The sequence below is a fragment of the Neolamprologus brichardi genome, chromosome 12 (genome assembly GCF_056152115.1).
Source record: "Neolamprologus brichardi isolate AB-2024 chromosome 12, ASM5615211v1, whole genome shotgun sequence".
Classification (NCBI taxonomy): domain Eukaryota; kingdom Metazoa; phylum Chordata; class Actinopteri; order Cichliformes; family Cichlidae; genus Neolamprologus; species Neolamprologus brichardi.
Window position 1 is genome coordinate 21,770,605 of NC_142115.1, and position 12,650 is coordinate 21,783,254.

General features: G+C 40.0%; 1 protein-coding gene across 2 annotated transcripts in view; it reads left to right on the forward strand.

Annotated features, from left to right (window-relative positions):
* stpg2 (sperm-tail PG-rich repeat containing 2) overlaps positions 1-12,650 on the forward strand; it is a 70,072-nt gene that overhangs the window by 2,609 nt on the left and 54,813 nt on the right. The window contains exons 5-7 of one of the 2 annotated variants that reach the window (XM_006789721.3): positions 3,727-3,839; positions 6,157-6,268; positions 11,562-11,681. In XM_006789721.3, coding sequence (XP_006789784.2) covers positions 3,727-3,839; positions 6,157-6,268; positions 11,562-11,681 — 345 coding nt within the window. The remainder of the gene's footprint in view (positions 1-3,726; positions 3,840-6,156; positions 6,269-11,561; positions 11,682-12,650) is intronic. The other variant, XM_006789722.3, reaches the window with a different exon arrangement.

The window sequence follows — 12,650 nt, forward strand, 5'->3', positions numbered from 1 at the left end:
AGGTAGATCTAATGCACCGCTGAACCCCCACCCCACCTCATTCACTTGGCCCAAAAACCATTTCCATAGCTAATGAATGCAGCTCCACTTTAAAAAAGCCACAGTGCACCAATGCTCATCCATTTTACATGCCAACAAAGAGAGCCATTAGTAATTATTCTTCAAGCTATATTACTGTATTCACTTAAAATAATGCACACGCCTGCTGGTCTGGCTCTCAATTAAGTAATTTTTCATCTGTTAATGACCTGAGGAAGTCAACAGCGTCCTTGAGTGTTGGCCGAGGTTGTGTCAACACACCGGCGCAGGCACAGAGGCGTGCTGTGATTTAGGGCTATCAGCAGTGCATCCATCCATGGCTCTTTTTCTTTTTTTTTCTCCTTTGACTCAGCTTCTGTTGCTCTCCCTTTGAAGGTTCGACCTCGGTATCTGTCTGTCTCCTTCCCTCTGTTCATCCGTCTGACACACTTATTTCTTTAAACTCAAACACTTCCCCCACCCCGTGCTCTGACTGAGTTCAAAAGTGTGCAGAGGAAGAATTAAGTGGTTGTCTGAGGACATAACTTCAAAGTGCCTGGAACAATCTCTGAATGATAAGACATTAGAAAGACATCAGAAGAACAAAACTTTTTTTTATCTTTGTGTTATTGAGAAGCACAAAAACATGTTTAATCACTTTTATTTACAGATATGATTGGACTCTGTATTTACGAAACAACATCGACTGACTGCTGTGTATTAAATTGGCCAAATCAACATAGTACACAGGATCAGAGTCAGACTGCTAAGCTGCATATTACAGATTTCTCACTGATATATTGGTTAAAGTACATATGATGGTTCATATGTTAAATCCATGAATAATGCAGTAAGAACCACTTGATATTTTGTTAGTTCACAGTATTGTGCAGTATTAAATTTAGTTGATTAACAGCCATCCAGATGGTGATGTGGAATGCAGACTCTGCAGACCCCAAAATCTGTTGTATAATATCTGCTGCTTTGTTTCTTCAGCTTTCAGCTGTGCACAGCATCGTCACCATGTCAAGTTATGCTCTGTGAACACTTATTGATGATAGCCAGGACATGTGATGACAAATTACTGGGCAAAAGTCGTGTTATGAACCAGGGATGTCAGATTTATTTTACTTGACAGCCCAACTGATCTCTAGTGAGACAGATAAGTAAAAGAGGTAAAGCCATTACATAAGAACCTATAAAAATACATTTTATATCTTTTATGTTATTTTCTAAAAACATATGAAAATATACATTATTTTTCATAGTGTTATATCACCATTATTTCACAAAGCAGAAAAATAAGTGCACATTCAACATAATGGCTCAGTTTTTCTAGTCAGTCATTCTTGCTGTTATTACAAAAATCTAAGCAATATATCAGCACGGTTCTCTGATTTAACCAGGAAACATGCTTCAGTGTGCTATGGCAGACCATTGTTAATGTATTTACCAGTTAGACCTTATAGCTGACAATGACTAAGACTAAGAGTTTTGATCATAACTCTCATGGTGTAAATTATTATTAAGGATTTGCAACGCAATCCTTTGTGGTGCAAAATACACCAAAAAGATAAAAAAATCAGACCCTTCTGTTGATTTCACACTTTGAAACGTCTTTATTTATGTTGTTCTTTTTAATATGTCAGATATTTGTATCACTTGTCAGACCTCTTATTTTATTTTATACCAGCAGGCTTTTTTAATTTCTTTCTTTTTTCTTTTTTTTTAAAAGCCTATGAGAATGATAGTTTGTCCATAATACACCATACAATCAGGGTCCTAACATAATGCATTAGTCATTTTACACATAATCAGCATTTGGCACATTGTGGATAAGTTTACGTAACACACAATTAGGAGTTTCAATGTGTTGAACCTGCCACAAAAACAGCCCTACCAGCCCTTTTTTCTAGTCTACTTTTTCAAATTTTTATCTAAATAATACATATCTTGCCTTTCCATTTCATCATATCTGAATGCACATCTTTATGCCCTCTATTTGCAATGTTGTTTTTGCTTTTAAAAGCTTTCCTTGACATAAATAGGCAATTTGTGACTCTGAGTTCAGTGCCGGCTGCGAAATCATCATAGTTTGTGTCTGTATGCAGTAGAGTGTTGCTTTTTTTTGAACATCCTTGTTACCTATCTCCCTTCCTTGAAACCTGATTGTGGGATCATAGGGGGCCTAACCTCAGATCTTGTCCTCCAGTCACTGTTAAAGTTGAAATAAGGAGACAGGCACCACACAGAGTTTGAAACTTTTTAAGACTGCCTGGCAGTACCTCCATAACCTGCCTCACATAATAAACACAGACAGTTGGGTCAAGGAAGAAGTTAAAAGAGAAATGAAAAAATGTTTGCAGCTTTGATTTTTTTTTAAATCTAGCAAAAGTTTTTTTGTGTTTTTTCTGTGTTCAGTTTTGAGCTGCAAGCAGCAGACTTATGCCATTGTCAGAAACATGTATTATTTGAATTGAAGACCAAACTGCGAAGAAGGCTACTTATATGAATCACATATTATGAACAGAATGCTGTAAAACATTTAATCTGTTCTTATATTTAGTAGAGCTACAGTCCATCCATTGGGTATTGTGTCAGGAAAGGCACTGGGTAAAAAAATCAGCTTAATCATATAAGCTGCTCTGTTATGGCGACTCCTTGTGAATGAGGCAGCAGCAGATAATTGTTTGAATTTGGGATTGATGATACTGTAACCAATACATTATCACCAATCTAAACAGGAAAATAGATGCATAGTTTTTAGATTAATAATATATATACATGTATTTATTAATATGTAATATAATATCAGCGCTTATTGGCATGTGTGTGCATATATAGGACACAAAAAAGCATTTGAATATCTTAATATCGGTCATGAATCTTCACCATTTAAACAAATAACATCATTCTTTCCTCCGCCCTACTCCCTTCTCATTCTCAGTTAGAAGACACTCACTGCTGGTACAAGAGTGCAAACAATAATTTAGCTATTAGTTGCATTAATTTTTATTTATTTAGTTTATTTATTTATTTATTTTTTTAGCTCATTCACAGAATGTCATATCAATCAGAGAAAGAATCCAATATCGAGTGGCTGTGTGAGGTGTTGATCGTTTCAGTGTTGGTGTGAAGGGGACTGCTTTCATACTAGTTTCAAATATAGATGTTGTTGTGCAACCATTGTTGTTTTCAACAAAGTGTAATCTTCCCTCTGTGGCTCTTATGCAAACTTGTTTCCACTGCTGAAATTTATTTGGTTTTTTTTGCCATCTGTAAGTTAAAATTGGGTTGCTTTGTCAGCTTTGAGTTATTTATTCTGCATATTGATTAGCAAGTCTCAGACTGGGTAAATGCAGGTAAAAATGCAGGGAGAGAGAGAGGGAAAGGGAAGGCTGTTTTTGAGAAAAATTCACAAATGTTACCTCAAATACTGCAGACTAGTACCCACTAGAGAAGTCTTTCTTAATAGTTAAGCTGTAAAATGGAAGTGCAAGCTATAAAATATAGAGGATCTACACCTGGCATAATTTCATATTTCCTTCAATCTCCAAGAATATGGGCTGGAAGACAAATATTCTTCTCTTCTCTTCTCTTCTCTTCTCTTCTCTTCTCTTCTCTTCTCTTCTCTTCTCTTCTCTTCTCTTCTCTTCTCTTCTCTTCTCTTCTCTTCTCTTCTCTTCTCTTCTCTTCTCTTATTTCCAGGAGACGAGTTCTACACAGAAATATAAAGGAATCCACTTTGGCAACATGACAGGGAGGAGATCTGAGGAGAAGGTGGATGTGGGACCAGCTCCAGGACAATATGACCCCGAACTGTGAGTATCACATCATTGCTAGAAACAGTCCCATCCATCCATCCATCCATCCATCTTCATCCGCTTTATCCGAGGCCGGGTCGCGGGGGCAGCAGCCTAAGCAAAGAGGCCCAGACCTCCCTCTTCCCAGCCACCTCCTCCAGCTTATCCGGGGGAACACCAAGGCGTTCCCAGGCCAGCCGAGAGATATAATCTCTCCAGCGTGTCCTGGGTCTGCCCCGGGGCCTCCTCCTGGTGGGACATGCCTGGAACACCTCACCCAGGAGGCGCCCAGGAGGCATCCTTGTCAGATGCCCAAACCACCTCAGCTGGCTCCTTTCGATGTGGAGCAGCAGCGGCTCTACTCTGAGCCCCTCCCGGATGGCCGAACTTCTCACCCTATCCCTAAGGGAGAGGCCAGCCACCCTTCGGAGGAAGCTCATTTCCGCCGCTTGTATCCGCGATCTCGTTCTTTCGGTCACTACCCACAGCTCGTGGCCATAGGTGAGGGTAGGGACGTAGATCGACCGGTAAATTGAGAGCTTCACTTTTACACTCAGCTCCCTCTTCACCATGACGGACCGGTGCAGCGTCTGCATTACTGCAGCTGCAGCCCCAATCCGTCTGTCGATCTCCGGCTCCCTTCTCCCATCACTCGCGAACAAGACCCCGAGATACTTGAACTCCTCCACTTGGGGCAGGAACTCATCCCCGACCCGGAGTGGGCACTCCACCCTTTTCCGGCTGAGAACCATGGCCTCAGATTTGGAGGTGCTGATCCTCATTCCCGCTGCTTCACACTCGGCTGCAAACCGCTCCAGTGTGAGCTGGAGGCCCTCACCTGATGAAGCCAACAGAACCACATCATCCGCAAAAATCAGAGATGAGATTCTGAGGCCACCAAAGCGAAAGCCCTCCGCCACTTGGCTGCGCCTAGAAATCCTGTCCATAAAAATTATGAACAGAACCGGTGACAAAGGGCAGCCCTGGCGGAGCCCATCACCCACCGGGAACGAGTCCAACTTATTGCCGGCAATGCGAACCAAGCTCTTGCAACGGTTGTATAGGGATCGAATGGCCCGTAGCAATGGGCCAGACACCCCATACTCCCGCAACACCTCCCACAGGACACCCCGAGGGACACGGTCGAATGCCTTCTCCAAGTCCACAAAACACATGTAGACTGGTTGGGCAAACTCCCATGCACCCTCAAGTATCCTCGAGAGGATGAAGAGCAGAAACAGTCCCATGAACAGCTAATTAACAATCCAGGCATGTAACTTGAAAAGACACTTAAAAAGAAAGATTGCCTTAAAAATAAAACTGCTATGGAGATTATTTGGTCTTCTTTTCAGGGTAATGTAGGTTGGAAAATATTTTAAATTCACAAATTCACATCTTGAAGCAAGGAGCTGGTGGTTAGATAAGACTCTACCCTGCATGGGATCTCAGATGTTCACTGCTCTTGAACTCTTACCAAGATGTGTGCTGAATAGAGAGGCTACTCTTCCAAAGTGAAATATTACTTTGATCCTATAGCTGGAGCATTACAGTTGACATTTTTCAAATACCATTTCTATTGATGGCCACAGAGAATGGCGCTTACTAAGCACTTCTACACGGGTGGGCACACACTCAGCTCAGCTATTCATAAAGGAATTGACTTAGAAGAAAAAGAAGAAGAAGAAGCCCTTATTTGTCACGTTTCCTTTGCAGCACAGTGTAATTCTTTTGACTGTGCATCACCGTTGTTAGACAGCTGGTGTCAGCGATGATATGGTACATCTTTATCAGAAAGGGTTAGCAGCCTTGCTAAAGGGTTCAGCTGGTTAATTTTAGTGGTGGCTGGGGCTGAAACTCTGACCTTCTGATCAAACAGAACCCAAACCATTCGAGCATCATTGTCCCTTGGCAGCAGAAGTAATAAAAAGGAAGGTGGTTTACTGGTGCAGGTAGACATTAAAACATCCACACAGCCATGTCTGTGGCACACATGTGACTACTGGAAATGTTTCAAAATAACAGTATATTCAGTCTTTGCTCCTGTTACAGTTATTACATACATTTCATCCTTATGAGCTCCATTACTATGGATTATAACTTTCCACTCTTCTCCCCTGCTTCCCACTTTCTTTGCTTTGCTGTTCTCTTTCTATTTATTTTTCCACTCCACATTTGTCTTTGCCACTCAGTCAGTATATTTTTTCCCCAATTCTCATTTTTTCTGTTCTATTTTGTATGCTTTTGAACACCTCCCCCTCACTATTTGTATATATTATACTTGTTTGCCTATGTTTTCTATTTTGAAAGACATTGTCATTGCCTCTTTTTCCTGTAGGGTCCCAGAAACACAGTACGAGAATGTGAACCTTCAAAAGGATCAGAGAGGCAGAGTTGAGCTTGCCATCCCTCGCTACCATGAACTTGTGCCCATGCAGGCAGAAAAGAAGGTGGGTTGGCATGACTTTGTATCCCTTTGATTCTATATATACAGGTTTAAATCAATGATAAAAAAAAAGGTTTAGAGGGCATGAATCAAGGTTAAACTCTGAGCTCACAAACTGTATGGAAAAGGCTGATGCAGCCAAGGTGGCATTGATCACTACAGTAAATACAAGCCATATAATTTTTCCAATAAATGCATAAAAATGCTCACAAACACTGCCAACACAGTCAAGAGGTCTAGTTCAATGACTGGAATCAGCTGAGGTGACACCTAGCAAACACACAACTCCCTCTGGTTGGCACCCATATGTCACACAGTGCTGATGCACATGATCTTGATTATTTTTATTTCTTAGTTCAGTTTAAACCAGTTTGTTATTAAAAAAGAAAGTGGGAATAAAGAGGAGAATTAGCCATAGAATCCAAAACAGTTTTTTGCATCAAGCAAGTAAAGTTTTAAACTGAGCATCTGGGGATTGACTTGATTTTGGAGCCAACTTTAAGTGACAGGAGATTCACATTCTAAGTAACCCAAATGATTATCCTAAAGAGTGGCCATTCTGGTCACAAGTGATAATTAAAATGTCAGCAAAATCCAGCACCTTCCAGTGCTATCACGCTGTTAGCCTAGTGGTGAACGCAGTAGCAGACATCAAGCAGACACAGAACAACGTTTACTGAGCCACGTCTCTATTTACTCCAGTAACGTCAGTGCGATATTCACTCTCCTTTCATCTTTGTTTTTGGTCTTTACAGTTTTTTTGTAAAGACATCAGCTAAACTGACTCTTTAGCTGATGACTACTCCACTATGCTCACGAACTGGTCCCTCAGTCTTTTAGTTTTTGGACATGTATCTGTCAGTTAGTTATAGGATCATTTTGGCTAAGACAAGTTTCTTGTTGCTGCCACAAAATGACTGATCAAAGTAAACCTGAAAAATAAAGCTGTGGCTTGTGAAAACAGTGGGCAAAACACTAACACACAAATGCTCACATGCTGACAACAACTAACTTATGCAGTATCATAAACAAGTATTTCTCCCCTTCCATATCCAGTTCCACTTACATGTTACCTGGCCCTGTGTGAAAAAGTAATTGCCCCTAAACCTAATAACTGGTTGTGCCACCTTTGCTAGCAAGAACTGCAGTCAAATGGTAAATGGTAAATGGCCTGTATTTATATAGCGCTTTACTAGTCCCTAAGGACTCCAAAGCGCTTTACATATCCAGTCATCCACCCATTCACACACACATTTACACACTGGTGATGGCAAGCTACATTGTAGCCACAGCCACCCTGGGGCGCACTGACAGAGGTCAAGCATTTGCAGTAACTGACAGTGATTTATTTCTCATCACTTTTGGAGGGCATGTTTAAGGTCATGCCAAAGCATCCCAATTTGAATTTAAGTCCAGACTTTTTTTTTTTTGGTTTATTGTCCAGCTGCATATCTCAAGTGCTCTTGAGCTTCAAGGTAGAAACTGATGACCGGACATTCGATTTCAGGATTTTCTTGTAGAGAGCAGAACGGCTCCATCAACTATGGCAAGTCGTCCTGAAGCAGCAAAGCAGTCCTAGACCATGATGCAACCACCATCATGTTTGTCTGTTGGTACGATGTTCTTTTTGTGAAATGTTGCATTAGTTTTACACCAGATTTAACAGGACTCAGACCTTCCAGAGAGTTTGGCTTTTGTCTCATCAGTCCACAGAATATTTTCCCAATAGTCTCTGCAATCATCAAGATGTTTTTTGGCAAATGTGAGACGAAGCTTTGTGTTGTTTTTGGTCAGCAGTGGTTTTCTCCTTGGTTTAAAGTTTTCTCCATTTGCAGTTAGTTTTTCATATGGGGCGTGGTAGGTTTTTCACAGCACTGTAGTTATTTGAGCTATTACTGTATGAATTAATAGCCAACATAGTACAATACAGCACAAGAATAATGTTGAATTATGCTTTTTATAAAACAAAGACTTGAATGTGTCCATTCAATTATTAAATAATCTTGCTCAGTTATGCTCATTAATAGACATTGAAGTCACTGGCTTAATTTTATTTGTGTTACTTATATATTTTACAATATTTTCTCATATTTGTTTCAGTAGTCTTATTCTAAAATCAGACAAAATAACAAGACAGCAGAACCTGCTATTTTTAAGGCACTAACCAACCTTGGAACTAAACAGACTGAGGAAAAACAAGCTTGAGCACACAAAGTGAGCTGTGCTACAAGCTGAGGCAGGAAACTTACTAACAGCACTGTCACACTGTGTGTTTTTTTTCTCTCCCTGAGAATGCTGCATGCTGACCACAAATAAATCTAATCACACTTAATTATAAAAATGATCTCTGTGTTATGGTCCTTTTGTAAGTACCATTTAAGGTAAAGCCATCATAATCACATTATGATTGAAAAATGAACACTGCCTCTGACCCCGCCTAATGAGTCCTCTAACCTTCTGTTTGAGCATGTCATGTTATTATTTAATTACACTAAAATACAATGTATATGGTAGTACCTTTCAACAACAGGCCTTTGATTAATAGGTAAATAACGTGTGATTTTTACATGGAGAACCGGGTAAATATGTTGGATTCCTAATGGATTTTTCTAAGCTGAAAGACAGTTCACTAGTTCATCTCATAGGGGGCAGTAAAACATAAGCTTTTACTACAGACTAATATATTGGAAGTGGATGAGTAGAGGGTAGTTATTCACCTGTATATGAACTTGACTGTGCTGGCAGAGTAATGCTCTGTGATGCCTTATTTTACCGATCGGTGGGTTAGAGAGGGCGAGGTGAAGGCTGGATTTCATGAAAAAAGGTAAATGCACCGTTTAGGTTTTTTTTGTCGTCATTTATGCTTTTCCCATTACTTGTTTTCCTTTGGTCTCTCACAGCCTCTTATTGCTGTTTTACTTCTCCTCACTTTTCTTTGTCTATATTTAACCGTTAAACAGTTTGTTTAAACACGTACCTTCAATTTACCTAAAATTTCTCACTGACTTTACTGTCTGTGTATTTTTTGTGTGTTCTATATGCTGTATTTGGACCCCCAACCATGTTGGTTGCACCTCCATCCGTCATCATTAGTATCTCACATGTCAACCCATATGTACTCCCACACATACATACACTGACCAGATGGGTCATTTCCCACAGTGGGGACACTCAGGACAAACACCTTTACTTCCTGGAGATCAGCAGACAGTCTGCCTCTAATGGCTCGGGGCTGCTGGTGTCCTACAGACTTTAAGAGTCTGTGTGCAGGATTTACCCATTAAATAGACATTCTGACATAGCTAGGGCAATATCTGAGCAAACCACTTTAAGATACCATTACAGTGTGCATCCCTGCAAACACAAGAAAAACAGATAAAGTTGTACCCATGCAGTGTCTGATATAACCCTGGATATACAAATTACACTGTCAGTTCACCTTTAAAATGCTGTGAATATCATGTTAATGTTATCACGGGTGGTGATATTACGTTTGCAGCATGTGATATATTTAGAAACAGGGAAGCAGCACAGCTCCCAGGGGGGAAGAAGGAAGAATTCTTGGCAGGAAGTTTAACTTACAGGATTACCTACCTCTAAAACTGTAAATTGAGCCTATTGGGCATGCAATATGTTCATTTAAATGTGTTTTAATTATAATATGTGTGTTGGGACAGAAAGGCATTGTTATCCTTGTATAAAAAATTAAGAATGTCTATATAAGGTTTGATTTAAAACTGTATCAACAAAGACACTACACAAAAGCTTAAAGTTCTGTTTAATTCAATTTTATGTAAATACGACCAAATCACAACCACGGTCTCCTCAAAGTACTTTATACTGTAAGGCAAAGACCCTAAAATAATAGAGAAGTTGTAAAAAGTTGGCGTGGCTGTAGAGCAGGTCATCTACTAATCGGAAGGTTGATGGTTTTATCCCTGGCTACTCCAGACAGCATGGCAGATATCTTTGGGCAACCCTTGAGTTGCTCTCTGATGCATCCATCGGAGTGTGAAAGTTAGACAGAAAGCATTTAAGCTTAGGGGGGAAAAAGTGCTTGTATGAATGGGAGAATGAGGTCTGTTATATAAAGTGCTTTGAGTGCTCAGGTAGAATACAGTTTTTCTTGAACACTTGGCAATAACTTGCATGAAGAAACCTTTACACAGAGTTCCTTTCTCTCAAGTTACACATGTATTTTACTGGATTTGTTTTTAACCAGCCAGCTTTGTAGACTCTTTTTGAGCACATATGCAAATGTATTTGCATATGCAATGATGAAATAAAAGCATTGTAAATCTCTTCAGAAAGTCTTTGCAAACCAAATTCTTATGAATGACAAAACATGCACATATCTTCTTATCATTATTAAATGTGGAAAAAACGTTATAGGTATGCGCTGCAAATCAGTAAAACAGGTTTCCTAAGAAAATGGTGGCAGTCTTACTGTACGTGAAGCACACTGTGGCAAATTTGATTACGAGGGAAGGAAATAAGAGGGCAATATAGTCAATGTTCATTAATAGACTCTGAGCTGTCCTATGGCATGGGGAAGCTCCAAAGGTTCACTGAGCTTCCCTCTCACAGTGCTAACAATGGCCAAAGAATTCTGTGATGTTTTACTGCAGAACTAGTTAAACCACCTGCAGCAGAGAAACCTTGTTGTTTTCCAACAGACAGAAAAATGCCCAGCTCTGTATCAGGCAGCGTGGAAATGTGCGTAGGTGTGATTGTAAGAAAGTGTCCAGGTTTTCTTAGCCTCTCACTGTCACCCTCTCTGTGAGTGCTGTTTGCTGCTTTGCCAGATGCAATGATTGCTGCCTCAAAATTACGTAGTCTTCTTAAGTTGGCATATGACATGACCATTACAGCTCGGTCACACAAAAGCACAAACACTGTGCACACTTAATGGTGATTATTTTTTCTGCTCTGTTTCTTTACATAAATGACTTAATTGGAGAGCAGAGAAAGAAAGGGCTTTTTCCTGTATGTATTCACAGGTTACTCATCATTAGCTGCATGTTTTTCTCTGCTCTTTTTCTGTTCGATCTTCTTAATATTTCAGCCTCATCTCCTTGCCAGTGAGTGCTCATCATTCATAAGAGATACAGGAAAGAGAAATCTCAGAAACTCTGTCCTTGCATCCTATCCTCTGTTTCTTTCACTTCCTCAGCTTTTCTCCTTTTTTTTCTTATTGACACATCTACACGAAAGGTAATATTAGCAAATCACTTAAATGCATCCCGATAAATTTCACCTTTGATGTACTGTAAATTTCACTTTCTGTTTCCCAACAGGGAGTTCCTGGTCCAGGCCAGTATCACATCAGAAGTCAGTTTGAGAAACCTGTTGAGCCTGGCGGCCTGCCGAAATTCTCTTGTACCTTCCTCTCAAAAACTGAGGTACAGTCCAGACAGGTCTATGGTAACCCATGTTGGTTTCAGGATAAAATGGTATATTTCAGTTTTATGTATTGGTTTTTGTGTTGCTGTTGCATTGATTTAATGCCAGTTCATTTATTTGTACCTTACTGGGCAGTATTGCAATAACTTTGTAATCCCTCAGTCTTGTCTTAGTATTTTTTTAGTGTTCTCCTCCTGTCTTCTTACACTCACCTTTATGTTCTGCCCTTAGCATCTTCCATGTTAGGTCTGCCATGGTTCCATGTTTGTTTGTTTTCATGCTCTGTGTCTCCTGCTCTCTCTCGCTCTCTTATCCCAGTTATGTCTTGGGGTTTTGTCTCCCTTACCTGTTCCCATGTTCTTCTTGTGTTTCGTCCTTGTCTTCCTGCCTGTTGTGTTCTCTCGTGTTTGTTTATCCCTGTCCTAGTGTCAAGCTTGCGTGTCCTTGTCTGAGTCTTGCTGTGCATGCTACTTCCTGTTTTATTTGGTCAGTCCCTCATCTGATGTGTATGGTTTTTAGTTTTGCTTCCATTGTCTCATTATGTGCAAATTTCTTCCTGCTGTGTTCCCATGTATTTCCACTTCTCTGATCATCCCACATTGTGTATATTGTCTCTGTTTTCCTTGGTCCTTTGTCAGAGCATCTGTTTACCTCCCATGTGTTTCTATGTTCCAAGTGTTCAAGGTTTCTAGTGTTTAATTTCCGAGTTTAGCTTTCTACTTTAGTAATTTGTTTGGTTTTCTCACGTTTGTATTATTTTTTGTCTATCAGCCTAAATAAACGGCTTGCCTTCACTTAGCCCCTGTGTCCATGCAACTGCATTTGGGTCCTCTCCTCTGGTCTGCACGATCTGACAGATTTAGATTAAATGCAAGAATGCTTCTATAATTTCTCTACTTTTAATTTTATGTAAAAATAAATCCAGTTAACATCTATTAATTAAACCTCTGTTTGTATCCGATTTATAACCCCCAGTAGTTACT